Source organism: Tamandua tetradactyla, chromosome 11 (genome assembly GCF_023851605.1).
Source record: "Tamandua tetradactyla isolate mTamTet1 chromosome 11, mTamTet1.pri, whole genome shotgun sequence".
Lineage (NCBI taxonomy): Eukaryota > Metazoa > Chordata > Mammalia > Pilosa > Myrmecophagidae > Tamandua > Tamandua tetradactyla.
The window spans coordinates 22,851,593-22,869,125 of record NC_135337.1 but is presented as its reverse complement, the minus strand read 5'-3'; the positions used below and the strand labels follow the sequence as shown (position 1 = coordinate 22,869,125).

The window sequence follows — 17,533 nt, the reverse complement described above, 5'->3', positions numbered from 1 at the left end:
AGAGAGGCCATGTCTGAGCAACAGAATCTTGGGGGTGACTCTTAGGCCTAATTTTAAGTAGGCTTAAAATTTTTTTAAGCCTATCCTTTGAGGGATTAAGTTTCATATGAACAAACCCCAAGATTGGAGGCTTGGCTTACTGCTTCAGCTGTCCCTACTGCCTGTGAGAATATCAAGAATTCTCCACTTGGGGAAGTTGAATTTTCCCCCTTTCTCACTATTCCCCCTAGGGGACTCAACAGCAGCATAATGATACATTTATTTATTTCAGGACTCTCTCCTAGTTTTCATACTCTTTAAGTGAAAGGAAAATTTTTACTGATCATGTCAAATTCCTCATTTGAAGTTTAGTAAATATCTTTCACAGTAGGGAATTATGGATCATCCATCCTGGCTCCTCCGGACAGGATCAGTAACCCCTAGAAGATGCTCTCAAGGCACTCTACTTTTCCTATCTAGAGGTATAATTATATTTTTATTTTTATGAATATTTAATATCTGTCTCTTCTACTACACTGTAAGCCCAATGAATACAGAGACGATGAGGGTAGGGATGGTACCCGAAAGATGCCTAATAATTATTTGAATGTAAAATAAAATACACTCAATGAAATATAATGTAACCACTTAAAATTATGATAGTGTGGAATTGTTTATTGACATATAAAGTAATCCATAACATAATGTTATATTAAAAAAATCAAATTCTAGTATAGTAGATAGAGTATGATCCCATTTTTATAAAAAGTATAGCTATGTGTACACAGATACATGGGTCAACATGTTAATAGTATTGAGATTATAGATGAAATTTCATATTCTTTATAACTCTCTGTATTGTCTGATTTTAAAAAATCATAACATTTACTTAACTATTTTCTGATTTAAAATTATTTCCATTTTGAAACAAATCAAGTATATGTTAAAACTACCATTTTCAATTGGACAAGTATTAGAAAGAACCTGGATTTCTAGATGCAAATCAAACTATTGCATAATCATTTTGATTCTATTTGTTATACCTTCATTTCTGTATCACATTCATTATTTTATTTTTTCTGCCCATAAATACCCATTAAACTCTTCTCCCTCCTTTTACTCATTTTCCTACTCAGGATATGGAGAATGGAATAGACTTATCCCATCCTGTTTTTTAGCTGAAGCTCAAGAAAATTAAAAAGCAGTGGACTTCTAGATGTAAGAAAATGCCAAAGGCTGCTATATTTCATAATTTCTTACATAAAGCAAATTAGTGAACATGTTTCTTCCTCAAAAAAATACCACCAAAATATTACCAAAATTCTAAAAAGTTTAACCATTTTAAACAAGCCTCTTCAAATGGTGTCACTGGTTATAAAACCATAATGAGACATTTTTAAGATTACCTTACACTTTACTCTATTAAAAGACGTTAATTTGAATATACCTCTGTATATCTTAAAAGTATAATCGTACATATTTTATACAACAATTTGCATTACTGTGGGGAAATAGAAAATATTTTTGTATATAAATGTTTTTTCTCAACTAAGAGTAGTTAAAAGGAAAGTTTCATTTAAGAGTCAGTTAAAAAAAGAAAAAACAGGGCAAATACTGTATATGGCTACCTGTCTTTATGTTTTGGCATGGGCAGGCTCCAGGAATTGAACCCGGGTCTCCGGCCTGGCAGACAAGAACTCTCCCACCGAGCCCCTGCTGCCCGCCTGCTACCTGTCTTTTTATAATATCAACTATGCTGTTCTTGCCTGTTTCAATCCACTGACTCAAAGACCTCAGCATTATATTTAAAAAGTCACACGACGACCTATAAAATGTAACAGGCCCAGGAAACTATTACATCATTACTCATTTTCAGGAAAAAGTCTTATAGAATAGTGGTAAGTATTTGCCTTAAAACTTAATCAGACAATACAGATCATTTGTAATACAAATTGTAGTGAAGACCACAGGCTGACATAAAGCGACATAGGCTTTATGTATTCTATGGAGGTCTAAAAGTTCAAGGATGTCTTACCAATCTTCATTTCAGATCTAGTAGCATAAAAGCTGGGTTTTCTAGGTAGGATTTCCATAAATTAGAGAAGCGTGACATTGTAGCACCATCAATAATTCTGTGATCAGCTGACCAGCTCACATTCAGTATCTGTGCCTTATATACTTCTCCCTTCTGGTTAAATCGGGGAAGGGCCTAGATACAAGGAAAAGAACAACAAGTAAATCTTCACTTGCTCAAAGCTAAAACGGAGCAGGGTTGTAAGATAAGGCCAACACCCTTCTTTATAAGTGAGAGGAAATAAGCATCCCAGATTAACTTTTAAAAATGCTAACATACTTTTCACATCATCGTTGTGTATTTGTGCTTGGAAATACTTCTCCAAAGTATTTCCTTTCTCCTGTATAACATTTTACCTACATTAAATTTCATCTCAGATTCAATTATTTGGCAAATATTTTTGAGCACCTACTACATGACAGGTCCTCTTCTAGGCACTGGGGATAGAGCAGTGAATAAAGCAAACAAGTATCCTTGCCATCTCAGAGCTAACATTTTAACAGAGAAAGACAATTAAGATAAACAAGTAAAATGTGTAGTGTGTTAGATGGTAGAAAGCACACACGTGAAAATAAAGCAATTTGTAAAGTAGACAGTGTTGACAGGGGTAGAGGGTAAGGGATAGATAGGAATTTTGGCAGGGTGGGCAGGAAAATGCAACCAAGGCTTCCTCACTGAAGGCAGTGAGGCAATAAGCCACCAAGGATATCTGAAGAAAGAAACAGAGAGGAAGCAGGGCTGGAGTGCTGGAGGAGCAGCAGAGTAGGCAGGGCAGGTACAGTGGGGGGTGGGGGTGAGTGGTGGGAGCTGAGGTCACACAAGTGGGGTAAAGATGGGGCATGTTGTTAAGGGCAGAGCTTCTCAATCTGTCTTCAGTAAAGAATCTATTTGTTTTGTGGGTTTTTTCTTTTTTTCCACATGGGCAGGCTCTGGGAATCGAACCCAGATCTACAGCATGGCAGGCAAGAATTCTGCCACTGAGCCACCATTGCACCACCCAAAAACTTATTTGTTTTTTGTTTGTTTTTAAATTAAAAAAAAATTTTTTTTTAACATAACAACATGAACATTCTTATCATATGATCATTCCATTCTTGGTATATAATCAATAACTCACTATTATCACTTCGTTGTATATTCATCATGATCATTTCTTAGAACATTTGCATCAATTCAGAAAAAAAGAAAAAAGAAATTCATACATACCATACCACTTACCCCTCCCTTTCACCAATCACCACCACTTCAATCCACTAAATTTATTTTAACATTTGTTCCCCCTATTATTTACTCATTTACATCCATGAGTAGATAAGGCAGATTGAAGGAGCATCAGGTACAAGGTTTTCACAATCACACAGTCACACTGTGAAAGCTATATCATTATACAAACATCTTCAGGAAACATAGCTACTGGAACACAGTTTCAGGCAGTTCCCTCCAGCCTTTCCATTACACCTTAACTAAAAAATGATATCTATGTAATGCGTAAGAATAACCTCCATGATAACCTCTTGACTCTCTTTGAAATCTCTCAGCCATTGACACTTTATTTTGTCTCATTTCTCTCTTCCCCCTTTTGGTCGAGAAGGTTTTCTCAATCCCTTGATGCTGAGTCCCAGCTCATTCTAGGGTTTCTGTCCCACGTTGCCAGGAAGGTTTATACCCCTGGGAGTCATGTCCCATGTAGAGAGGGGGAGGGTAGTCGGTTTGCTTGTGTTGGCTGACAGAGAGAGGCCACATCTGAGCAACAAAAGAGGTTCTCTTGGGGGTGACTCTTAGGCCTAATTTTAAGTAGGTTTAGCCTATCCTTTGTGGGGAAGTTTCATATGAACAAACCCCAAGATTGAGGGCTCATCCTATTGCTTTTCTTGTCCCCATTGCTTGTGAGAGTATCAGGAATTCTCCACATGGGGAAATTGAATTTTCCCCCTTTCTCACCATTCCGCCAAGGGGACTTTGCAAATACTTTTTTATTCACTGTTCAAATCACTCTGGGATTTATCGAGGCATCACTCTGGACAAATCTACAAAATCTCATGCCCTACTCAAGGGTCCATGTACTTATGGTATTCAATTAAACTGTTCACATAAGTTATATTAGGAAATGCACTAGTCAAAATATAAATTTTGTACCAAATAAACATTTTTACTTTAGTTAAAGTTTTAAACTATGAATTACCATCTATTTTCAACACTCTGCAGTATTGACGTTCCTTTGTTCTTCCTCATGCAAAAACATTTTTAAATTTGTACATTTAGTCACTATCATTATATACTCTAGGCATTCCTAGATTATACCATTTCAGTCTTTATTGCCTATCTTTCCTTCTGACTTTATTTGTACCCCCAGCCCACTGCCCTCTATGATTTTCACATTCAGTTGCATTCAGTGTACTAACATTATTGTGTTACAGTTTGGTAATACAAACTGTTCATTTCTGAATTTTTGCAATCAGTACTGTTGCACAGTCTGTATCCCTGCAGTTCCAATTACCCAATATCTACTATTTCTATCTCCTGACAGTCTCTGTTCTTAACTGAAATGATCCAAGTTCATTCACTAATGTTAGTTCATATCAGTGAGACCATACAGTATTTGTCCTTTTGTTTCTGGCTAATCTCACTCAGCATAACGTCCTTAAGTCCCATCCATGTTTTGTTACATACTTCATAACTTTATTCTGCTTATAGCTGCATAATATTCCATCATATGTATATAACACAGCTCGTTTAGCCACTTGTCTGTTGATGGACATTTGGGCTGTTTTCATCTCTTGGCATTGTAAATAATGCTGCTATAAACATTGGTGTGCAAATGTCCTTTTGTGTCCTTGCCCTCATGTCCTCTGAGCAGATACCTAGCAATGGTATTGCTGGATCATATGGCGATACTATACTTAGCTTCCTGAGGAACCGCCAAACTGCCTTCCATCAGTTGTACCATTTGACATTCCCACCAACAGTGGATAAATGTGCCTCTTTCTCCACATCCTCTCCAGCACTTGTTACTTTCTGTTTTATTGACAATCGCCATTCTGGTGGGTGTAAGATGATATATATGTGATTTTGATTTGCATTTCCCTAACAACCAGGGAAGTTGAGCATCTTTTCATGTGCCTTTTGACCATTTGTATTTCCTTTTCTGAGAAGTGTCTGTTAGGTCTTTTCCCCATTTTGTAATTGGGTTGGCTGTCTGTTGTTGAGTTGAACGATCTCTTTGTATATTCTGGATATTAGACCTTTATCTGATATATCGTTTCCAAATATTGTCTCCCATTGTTTAGGCTGTCTCTCTCTCTCTCTCTCTCTTTCGTGTTCATGCTTTGGGTGTAAGATCTAGGAAACCACATCCTATTATAAGATTTATAAGCTATTTCCCTACATTTTCTTCTATAAGGTTTATGGTCTTAGATCTAATGTTTAGGTCTTTGATCCATTTTGAGTTAATTTTTGTATAGAGTGTGAGGTATGGATCCTCTTTCATTTTTTTGCATGTGGATATCCAGTTCTCTAGGCACCATTTATTGAAGAGACTATTCTGTTCCAGTTGAGTTGGCTTGACTGCCTTATCAAAGATCAATTGTTCATAGATGAGAGGGTCTATATCTGAACACTCTATTTGATTCCATTGGTCAGTATATCTATCTTTATGTCAGCACTATCCTGCTTTGACCACTGTAGCTTCGTAATAAACCTTAAAGTCAGGTAGTGTGAGACCTCCGACTTCATTTTTCTTTCTCAGGATATTTTTAGCTATTCAGGGCACCCCGCTCTTCCAGATAAATTTGGTTATTGGTTTTTCTATTGATGCAAAGTAAGTTTTGGGGATTTTAATTGGTATTGCATTGAATCTATAAATCAACTTAGGTAGAACTGACATCTTAACTATATTTAGTCTTCCAATCCATGAACATGGTATGTCCTTCCATTTATTTAGCTCTTCTGTGATTTCTTTTAGCAATTTCTTATTTTCTTTGTATAGGTCTTTTATATCCTTAGTTAAATTTATTCCAAACTATTTTATTCTTTTGGTTGCAATTGTAATTGGAATCTTTTTCTTTATTTCCCCCTCAGATTGTTCATTACTAGTGTATAGAAACACAACAGATTTTTCAGTGTTGATCTTGTAATCTGCCACTTTGCTGTACTGATTTATTAGCTCTAGTAGTTTTCCTGTGGATTTTTTTGGATTTTTGACATATAGTACCATATCATCTGCAAACAGTGATAGTTTTACTTCTTCCTTTCCAATTTTGATGCCTTGTATTTCTTTTTCTTGTCTAACTGCTCTGGGAAGAACCTCCAACACAATGCTGAATAGCAGTGGTGGCAGTGGACATCCTTGTCTTGTTCCTGATCTCAGGAAGAAAGTTTTCAGTTTTTCCCCATTGAGGATATGTTAGCTATGGGGTTTTCATATATTCCCTTTATTATGTTGAGGAAGTTCCCTTCTATTCCTATCCTTTGAAGTGTTTTCAACAAGAAAGTATGTTGAATTTTGTCAAATGCCTTTTCTGAATCAATCGAGATGATCATGTGTTTTTTTCTGCTTTGATTTGTTGATATGGTGTATTACATTAATTGATTTTCTTATGTTGAAACATCTTGCATAACTGTGATGAGTCCTACTTGGTCATGGTATATAATTCTTTTAATGTGGTGCTGGATTCGATTTGCAAGAATTTTGTTGAGGATTTTTGCATCTATATTCGTTAAAGTGTTTGGTCAGTAATTTCCTTTTCTTGTAGTATCTTTGTCTGGCTTTGGTATGAGGGTGATGTTGGCTTCATAGAATGAATTAGGTAGCCTTCCCTCCTCTTCAATATTTCTGAAGAGTTTGAGAAGGATTGGCATTAATTCTTTCTTGACTGTTTGGTAGAATTCACATATGAAGCCATCTGGTCCTGGACTTTTCTTTTTTGGGAGCTTCTTAATCACTGACTTAATTTCTTTACTTGTGATTGGTTTGTTGAGGTTGTCTATTTCTTCTCGAGTCAATGTTTGTTTTTCATGCCTATCTAGAAAGTTGTCCATTTCATCTACATTGTCTAGTTTTTTAGCATAAAGTGGTCCATAGTATCCTCTCATTACCTTCATTATTTCTGCAGGGTCTGTGGTTATGTCTCCTCTTCCATTTCTGATTTTATTTATTTGCATCCATTTCTCTTCTTCTTTTTGTCAACCTTGCTAAGGGTTCACCAATCTCATTGATTTTCTCATAGAACCAACTTCTGATTTTGTTGATTTTCATCTTCTCAACTTCATTTATTTCTGCTCTAATCTTCATTATTTTTTTCCTTTCGCTTGCTTTGGGCTTAGTTTGCTGTTTTTTTTCTAGTTCTTCCAAGTGGACAGTTAATTCCTCTGTTTTTGTTCTTTCTTCTTTTTTGATAAAGGTATTTAGGGCAATAATTTTCCCTCAGCACTGCCTTTACTGCATTCCATAAATTTTGATATGTTCTGTTTTCATTTTCATTTGCCTCAAGACATTTACTGATTTCTCTTGTACCTTCTTCCTTGACCCACTGGTTGTTTAAGAGTGTGTTGCTGAGCCTCCATATATTTGTGAATTTTCTGGCACTCTTCCCATTATTGATTTCCAACTTCATTCCTTTATGATCTGAGAAAATGTTTTGTATGATTTCAATCTTTTTAAATTTATTGAGACTTGCTGTGTGACCCAGCATATGGTCTATCCTTGAGAATGATCCATGAGCACTTGAGAAAAGGTGTATCCTGCCGTTGTGGGGTGTAATGTTCTATAAATGTCTGTTAAGTCTAGTTTGTTTATAATATTATTCAAATTCTGTTTCTTTGTTGATCCTCTGTCTAGATATTCTCTCCATTGATGAGAGTGGGGAATTGAAGTCTCCAACTATTATGGTAGATGGTTCTATTTCTCTTTTCAGTGTTTTCAATGTTTTCCTCTTGTATTTTGGAGCACTTTGGCCCAGTACATAAATATTTATGATCATTGTCTTCTTGTTGAATTCTTCCCTTTATTAATGCATAGTGCCCTTCTTTGTCTCTTTTAATTGTTTTACATTTGAAGTCTAATTTGTTGGATATTAGTATAGCTACTCTTGCTCTTTTCTGATTGTTGTTTACATGAAATATCTTTTCCCAACCTGTCACTTTCAACCTATGTTTATCCTCACGTCTAAAATGTGTCTCCTGTAGACAGCATATAGATGGGTCCTGTTTTTTAATCCATTCTGCCAGTCTATGTCTTTTGATGGGGGAGTTCAATACATTAATATTTAGTGTTATTACTGTAAGGGCAGTACTTTCTTCTACCATTTTGCCTTCTGGATTTTATATGTCATATCTATTTTTTTCTTCTTTTTACCTTTACTGATCATCTTCATTTTCTACACTCCTCTCCACATCTCTCTTTCCTGTCTTTTCCTATCTGTTTCTAGTGCTCCCTTTAGTATTTCTTGCAGAGCTGGTCTCTTGGTCACAAATTCTCTCAGTCATTTTTTGTCTGAAAATGTTTTAATTTCCCCCTCATTTTTGAAGGACAATTTTGCTGGATATAGAATTCTTTTAGTTACTTAAATATATCATACCACTCTCTTCTTCACCTCCATGGTTTCTGCTGTGAAATCTATGCATAGTCTTATTGGGCCTCCCTTGTATGTGATGTTTTGCTTTTCTCTTGCTGCTTTCAAGAGTCTCTCTTTTTCTTTGACATCTGACATTCCAATTGGTAAGTGTCTTGGAGTAGATCTATTTGGATCTATTCTGTTTGGGGTATGCTATACTTCTTGGATCTGTAATTTTAAGTCTTTCATAAGAATTGGGAAATTTTCAGTAATAATTTCCTCCATTAATTTTTCTCCTTCTTTTCCCTTCTCTTCTCCTTCTGGGACACCCACAATATGTATATTCATGTGCTTCATGTTGTCATTCAATTCCCTGAGTCCTTGCTCATTTTTTTCCATTCTTTTCCCTATATTTTCTTTTGCTTGTTGGATTTCAGATGTCCAATCCTCCAGCTCACTAATTCTATCTTCTGCCTCTTGAAATCTGACACTGTAGGTTTCTATTGTTTTTTTCATCTCTTCTACTGTACCTTTCATTCCCATAAGTTCTGTGATTTGTTTTTTCACACTTTCAATTTCTTCTTTTTGATTGTTCCTTACCTTCTGTATATCTTCCCTCAATTCATCGATTTGATTTTTGATGAGGTTTTCCATGTCTGTTCGAACATTCTGAATTAATTGTTTCAATTCCTGTATCTCATTTGAATCGTTGGTTTGTTCCTTTGACTGGGCCATATCTTCAATTTTCCTAGTATGATTCATTATTTTTTGCTAGGCATTTAATATCCTTAATTAGTTTATTCTGGAGATTGTTTTCACTTTTTTTTACCTAGGATTTTTCTTGCTGGATGACTTTGTTGTTTATCTATTCTTTGACATTCATTTCCGCTTATTCTAGACCTCTAGCTTAGGTTTTATTTAACAGATCAGAATTTTTCAGTTCATGTTTTCTTGTTTCTTGCCCTGCCTGTATGGTGCCTTTTCTTTTTTCCCCTTAGGAGGGTCTACTTAGGTATTATAGACCCCAGCCAGATTTTCCCAGACCAAACTGGCCTCCTCTCAGAAGGAAAGAGTCACCTGAGTCAGTTTTCCCTGAGGGTGAGACCCAACAGGTTGAAAGGCTTTCCTGTGAAGTCTCCAGACTCTGTTTTTCCTATCCTGCCTGGTATGTGGCACTTGTCTGTCTGAGGGTCCCACCAGCATAAAATGATGTGGTACCTTTAACTTCAGCAGACTCTCCTTGCTGGAGGCATGGTTGCGACAGAGGAGAGGTTGTACACTGGCTTTAATCAGTTTGCTTTTCCAGATCCTGGGGTCTGAATTCCTTGAGGAAGGGATTCCACCAGAGCTGGACCCCTTCCCCCTCCTTGGGAAGGCACAAGCTCCAGACAAACTCTCAAATAAGCTTAATTCTGCCCATGCCTGAGGCAGTCAGAGCCTGAGAAGCCCTGTAGCTGCATCCAAAGAGTAGTCAAGCCATAGAAACACAGCCACAAAAAAGAAAAAGAAACATCCTTTTCAGAGCAGGACCCCCATTCCTCAGGTTTGCCAATCAGGAGCTTATGTTGGTATGTTGCTTTGTGTATCTCCAGGTCCTATCTGCCGCCTCCTTTCCTTTAGCGCCCAGACCCTCTCAAGTATTTTGTGCTGTCCACTCCAAAAAACCTCTGTTCTTTTTTCTTCTTTTTTCTTTTTCCATCAGCCCTGCCCCCTCTGTGCTGAGGCAAAACCCAGCAACCTCAGATTTTACTGGAGGTTCAGCTGAGCTGGGGGCTTATTTTTAGTAGTCAGAATTTGTTGATTAATTCCACAATTGGAGATTGGTTGTACTCAGCCCCTTGCTGCTAGTAAAGTCTCTTTTCTTTCCCCTCTGGGAAGCAGCCTGTGGGGAAGGGGCAGGGCACTGGCCGTGGCAGCTTGAGGAACTCATGGTTCTGGGTTGGCTTGCAGCCAGTCCAGCTGGTCCAGACTGGGGTATGCTGTGTGTCCAGTCACTGACGTGGACCCAGCAGTTGTTCTATACTGCTTCTGGCTATTTACTAGCTGCTCTGGAAGATGAACTAAATCCCACACCTCACTAAGCCACCATCCTGGCACTGATCTAATCTATTTGTTTTTACTTTCCAATCTTCCACCTGCTATTTAAAATATATATATATATATATTAAAAGTGAATTAAGGTCCTGGTCATATACCAAAAAAAAAAAAAAAGTGAATTAAGGGTGGGCAATGGTGACTCAGTGGCAGAATTCTTGCCTGCCATGCCAGAGACCTGGGTTTGATTCCCAGAGCCTGCCCATGTAAGAAAAAAAAAAAGGGAATTACCAGAAAAATAAAAATAAGAAGATTAGGTTATGTCAAAATTAAACCATCTTCATATACTTTGCAATCCATCCAGAGTGTGCAATCAATGTATGCAATGTAAATTTATCTCAATAAAACTGCTTAAAAAAAAAACATTACTAATAATTTTGCTTTAAACAGTAAATTGTATTTCAATTTTTAAATGAAGCAGCAAAATTTTGTCAGAATAAAGTATATTTCTCCTTTATTATGAAAAGTATTTTCACAGAATATGGATTTATATATTGATAGGTTTTGTTTTTGTTTTATTGCTTTCCATTTTTTCTTTAATAATTTTTATGTATGTCCATTGCCTTAAGGCTTGCAAGATTATGAGAAGTGAGCTGTCATTGTCATCTTTGTACTACTTTATATAATTTGGCTTATACTTCTGAATTCTTTAAGTTTTGGTTCTTTATAACAACTTTCAGCATTTTTTTTATGGTGTATTTTGCTATGTGGTTTGGGATGTGCGTGTGTGCATCTGTGCTTATCTTGTAACAGAATATTGTTGAATTGATGGGTGTCATTTACAGTTTTCATCAAATTTAGAAAATCAAGACTTAATTTGAAGTAAATAAAATGCTTTTATCACAAGTTATCAATTAAACCTTGTATTTCATCTCAAGAAATTCTGTTGCTTCTAAATATCTTTTGTGTTTTCCTTAGTATCATTGTTTTTCTTTAAATACTTGAGCATAATTAATATGGAAGAAAAAAATATCATTGCATCTAAATCAATATTTCCTAAATATGGCCACAGATCGCATGTGCTGGAACAATTTGACATCTTATTTAGTGTGTAAGTCATGAGGTTCCCATCCACCAAGGCCAAAAAATTGCATTTTTAGCTAATAGTCCAAATGATTCATGAACAGAGTAAAGTTTGAGAAAAATGCATGTCTTGGTTAGTTATAAATAATAATTTGGGTTGGCTTACTATTATTCTTTGGTACTCTGATAGAAACAGATTGGCTGTATTTGTGCTTATTTATGAAGACTCATATCTGTGCCTGGTATAACCCACAGTGGTTGATCAATACAGAAACAATCCAGAGCACTACCATTTAATATATGTGGAGGCAGCCACCTGAATTGTAGACCTAGATCTTATGAAGAAATAATAGGCTCACAGACCCAAACTTTAAAAATTCAAACCTACAAAGTAAGGGGAAAGCCTTGGAAATGGTTACTCTTCTTTGAGTTTACCTCTCCCAATTTTTTAAACTCTGTTTTTCAATTATTTGATAAACATACCTTAATTGATCCAATAGCCCCAATTGCTACTTCAGGTGGCAAAATCACTGGTTTGGCATAGGTACCACCAATCTAAAAAAAAAAAGGAAGAATAGAAAACTTCTTAGAGGGACAAATGGTGAATGAAATTTTACAGTATTCTTAACTGAGCATATGATCAGAATTCTTAAGTTATGGTTTGTGAATTTGAACATTATGATTACTCACTGATCCGATGTTAGAAAGAGTAAACGTTCCTCCTGTAAGATCAGTGGTTCCGAGCTGACCTGCAAAGCCCAATTTCTGGAGACGGTTCAATTCACTAGCAATCTCAAATAAAGAGCAGATCTGAACATTTTTTACATTAGGGACAATCAACCCTTGTTCAGTATCCATCGCTACCCCAATGTTATGAGAAGCCTAAAAAAAAAAAGGATAGATTTTTTGTTGTTGGCAAGAATATAAGGCAACTGTTCATTTCTTAAATTGTAGGTGGAATATAAGTTAGTATAGATTTTCTGGAGCACATCTGATAATATACTCCAAAAAATTACCATTTATAAAAATTTGTGCTAAGGAGAGAAACACAAAAGTATGTAAGAGATGCACAGCTATGTTGAGTAAAGATTGTTAATAAGTTTGAGAAACTGAAAATAATCAGAATGTTTAATAAGTTACAGTTGAAATAAACAACAGCTGTATTTATTGACATGGAATACTGTCTGTAATATATTAAATGAAAAAGATAAGCATGTATAATTCCATTTTTTTAAGGCATGTAAAACTGAAATCCTAGAAGGATAAACAGTAAATTATCTTAGGGTCATAAGATTGAAGGCAAATAATTTTTTGTAACAAGTATAGAATTAATAAAAAAATATTATATTAATACACTTATAAAGTCTTTCTAATTAAAAATTTTCAGTAGAAAAATTATTTTCTAATTTAAAAAATTATATTAGAACACCATGACCAGGTAGTTCCAATCATTAAAGTCAATATATAGCCTACATCTTACTTTTTATTATTTTTTTTTGCATGGGCAGGCACCGGGAACTCAACCCAGGTCTCTGGCATGGCAGGCAAAACTCTGCCTGCTGAGCCACTGTGGCCCATGGCATCTTACTTTTATAACTCCATTTTACTCACAAAATAGAAAATTAACTGCATTTACCAGCCTTTCTGTATTAATCATATACTAATATTTTAGATCAGACCCCTTCAAAGTATCTAAGCTCATTTTCTGGTTACATATTTCTAATAAGAACTGTAAATAAAGACTGGCAGCCCAGAAAAAGTAATGTCCTAATTAATTTTCACTCCCTAACAGGAAAGTTCACTCAAACTAAACTCAAACGCTCATATTTTTCTCTTTTAAACAATTCTTGTCTTTAAAGATTCCAGGAATTCCATTTTTTTAAATTATTATTATTATTTTATTTTTTATTATTTTTATTTTTTTGCATGGGCAGGCACTGGGAATCGAACCTAGGTCTCCAGCATGGCAGGTGAGAACTCTACCTGCTGAGCCACTGTGGCCGGCCCGGAATTCCATTTTGAGAGGGTTCTTTTTGAGGGGAGTGAGTAACATAACCCATTGCCTCACAGCTGTATATTTCCATTATTTTAAGCAGAAAAGCAAAATGTTAATAACAGGAATAACAGGGAAAACAGGGAATGGGGGTGCATAATATAATATGCAAACTCTGTACAGCCTGTATAATTTTTCTATAAACCTGAATAAAAAAATAATTTAAGAAAAATGGAAATTTGCATATCTGCCGTATCATTATTATTAACCAGTACGAATAAATACAAAGTTCTTCAAATACTTAAGTTTAATGTTCTATCCTGGGATGGTTAAGTCCCTCTGTCTTCACTAGGTTATGGTGTTCAGTTGTTTGGTTAAGCAAGCACTGGCCTGATTGTTACTATGAGGATATTTCCTGGATTTAAATGCAGTGAATGAAATTGCTTCTATGGCTGATTAAACCTAATCAAAGGAGACTGCCTTCAGCAATGAGAGAAGTCTCATCCAATCAGTTGAAGGTTTAAAGCAAGAATTCAAAATTTCAGCAGTCAAAAAGAAAAATTTCTTTCTATACTTCAGCCAGCCAGTTTCTCCTGGAGGAATTCATTGATCCCTTCATTAGGGCTCATTGCAGCCTGCCCCACAGAATTAAGACTTGCCCAAATGAATTGTGACAATTCACAATTCAGAACCATCATGTGAGCCAATTTCTATAATATATTTTATAATACTCCTCTCCCTCTTTCTCTCTTTCCCCTTCTCCCTTTCTCTCTCCCTCTCTTCTGTCTGTTTCCCTAGAAAACTCTGGCTAATACATATCCCAAACATTTAATTTTAATCTATAAAGGATCACTATTTGAAGCATTTCTAACCTACAAGCACATTTGAACCATTTCGTATTTCTAACAAGAACACTTTCACAATGCATAACAAACCTTGTATGTTATGTTCTGGCAGTTTTCATCCACAGAAGCATTAAGAATGGGGAACTGTAATAATCCCAAGGAAGCAGCCTGTTTAAAAGAAGGAGAATGCAACTTTAGCAATGTCTAACCCAGACAGGAAAGGGGATTAGAAGTTAGAAGAGGGGTAAAGGAGGGAGCAAAACAACTCCTATTTATGCTGGCTGTAATTTAAAGGCTACATGTACCCAGACATATTACTGCGAATGTAACATTCAAGCAATGTGGAACCAGGTCACTCTAATAATAAGCATAAAAGACAGAGTAGTCAGACAGCTTCTGAATCAAGGAACTTTTCAAAATAACTATATACACTGAATGAAATTTCAAAGAAAATGTCTAAATTTTAAGTAATTACTTACATCCAGTTTTAGGATTTCCATGAAAAGTGCCAGTTCAAAAATATACTTTGAATTATACACACAAATAGACAAAAACAAGTAAGCTATTTCTTAGTGAGAAAGAACATGCAATAAGGATTTTACAGTGCAGTGACCATAAAAGATTAGTGCTCTAGTCGATATCCTCTGCAAAGGGAAAGGCAGAGCTGGCTCAAACATCTACTTGTGAATCCAAATCTCCCTTAATCTCAACTATTTTTCCTTTTCTGCCTTCTTCACCCTTAATCTCTCCTTTTATACTAAATGACATAATATAAACCTAATTATTCATTTTTCCATATTTCTTATCTAGTGTTGTGTTCCCATGTTAACGTTAAAATTTTTTTCTCAGTCCTTCATTTTAAGAAAATTAAAACCTACAGAAGAGTTGAAAGAATAGTACCTACCTTCAACAACTGTTAACAATTTTCCCACTTTTCCTTTCTCTCTGAATCATTTTAAAATAAGCCATAGACATAATACTTTACTTCTAAGTACTTCAGCATGTATTTCCTAAGAAGGACCTTCCATTACCACCAAATCATCACCACTCACAAGATATTTGAGAGTTATTCAATAACAGCACTAATCCACAGGGGCCACCTGATGTCCTTGGCCAAGGGAAGGATACAGCTAGATCAAACATTCATGGTAGAGGGTGAGTCTTCCTTCATTGCATTCATTTCTTACCTCTCTATCTTCTCCCTTAATCTCTCCCCTTCCTTTTTGGCCCTTGATACCATTCCTCTTCTGTCCACAGTCAGATCTCCCCAACTGATCCTTAAATATTCTTTATGGCTTCAACCCCTACCCTATTTAGGATCTAGTCCAGGTTCACAAATTACATTTGGTTGTCATGCCTTGCATTAAAATTAAAAAACAGGAAAATAAAAGTGCTTAAAATCTTTCTTAAAAAGAGTCCCCTTCCCCACCATCCTCATCTAGTCCAATTAAGATGTCTTTATATGCATTGTGTTCATTATTATTTTTGTCTATGGGTGCATGGTCTTGACAGAAAAAAAAGTAAGTAAAATCCTCAAACTAGGGAGATAATGAAAGAGGTTCAATATATAAAGAAATTTCACAGTGATTAATTAAACTGGGTTAAGAAAATGGATCATTGAAAGAAAAATTTAATGAAAAGATGTGTTAGGAATGCCTTAACTTTTTTTTAATTAATTTTTTTAAACATAACAAACAAACACAAACATTCTTACCATATGATCATTCCATTCTACATATATATAATCAGTGTGCTGGTTTGAAAGGATGTATGTCCCTTAGAAAAGCCATGTTTTAATCAAAATCCCATTTCATAAAGGCAGAATAATCCCTATTCAATACTGTATATTTGAAAGTGTAATCAGATCATCTCCCTGGAGATATGGTTTGATCAAGAGTGGTTGTTAAACTGGATTAGGTGACAACATGTCTCTACCCATTTGGGTGGGTCTTGATAAGTTTCTGGAGTCCTATAAAAGAGGAAACATTTTGGAGAATGAAAGAGATTCAGAGAGAGCTGAGCAGAATTACATAGCCACGAGAAGCAGAATCCACCAGCCAGCGCCCTTTGGAGATGAAGAAGGAAGATGCCTCCTGGGGAGCTTCATAAAACAGGAAGCCAGGAGAGAAAGTTAGCAGATGATGCCATATTTGCCATGTGCCCTTCTAGATGAGAGAGAAACCCTGTGTTTGCCATGTGCCTTCCACGTCAGAGAGAAACCCTGAACTTCATCAGCCTTCTAGAACCAAGGCATCTTTCCCTAGATGCCTTTTATTGGACATTTCTGTAGACTTGTTTTAATTGGGACATTTTCTCAGCCTTAGAACTGTAAACTAGCAACTTATTAAATTCCCATTTTTTAAAAGCCATTCCATTTCTGGTATATTGCATTCAGGCAGCTAACAAACTAGAACAATCAGTAATTCACAATATCATCACATAGTTGTATATTCATCATCATGATCATTTCTTAGACATAATATTTTTATGCAAACCCATGGTTGACACATATTCTTCAGAAAAAGAAATAAAAAGAAAACAAAAAAAATTCTTACATAACATTCCCCTTACCCCTCCCTTTCATTGATCACTAACATTTCAATCTACTAAATTTATTTTAACATTTGTTCCCCCTATTATTTATTTTTAATCCGTATGTTTTACTCATCTGTCAAAAAGGTATCTACCTAACACAGTCACATTGTGAAAGCTATAACATGGCTACTAGAACACAGCTTTACAATTTCAGGCAGTTCCCTCCAGCCTCTCCACTACAGCTTAACTAAGAAGGTGGTATCTATTTCATGCATAAGAATAACCTCCAGGATAAGCTCTCAACTGTTTGGAATCTCTCAGCCACTGACACTTCATTTTGTCTCATTTCACTCTTCCCCCTTTTGGATGAGAAGGTTTTCTCAACCCCTTGATGCTGAGTCTTAGCTCATTCTAGGATTTCTGTCCTATGTTGCCAGGA

The 17,533-nt window shown here is 35.8% G+C and overlaps 1 protein-coding gene across 2 annotated transcripts in view; it reads right to left on the bottom strand.

The window, feature by feature from the left end:
- Positions 1-633: 633 nt before the first annotated feature.
- DBT (dihydrolipoamide branched chain transacylase E2) overlaps positions 634-17,533 on the bottom strand; it is a 70,695-nt gene continuing 53,795 nt past the window's right edge. For both annotated transcript variants that reach the window (XM_077120128.1, XM_077120127.1), the window contains 4 exons: positions 14,650-14,727; positions 12,412-12,603; positions 12,205-12,276; positions 634-2,188 (listed from right to left, as the gene is read on the bottom strand). In XM_077120128.1, the coding sequence (XP_076976243.1) occupies positions 2,021-2,188; positions 12,205-12,276; positions 12,412-12,603; positions 14,650-14,727 (510 nt within the window). In that variant the 3' untranslated portion in view covers positions 634-2,020. The remainder of the gene's footprint in view (positions 2,189-12,204; positions 12,277-12,411; positions 12,604-14,649; positions 14,728-17,533) is intronic.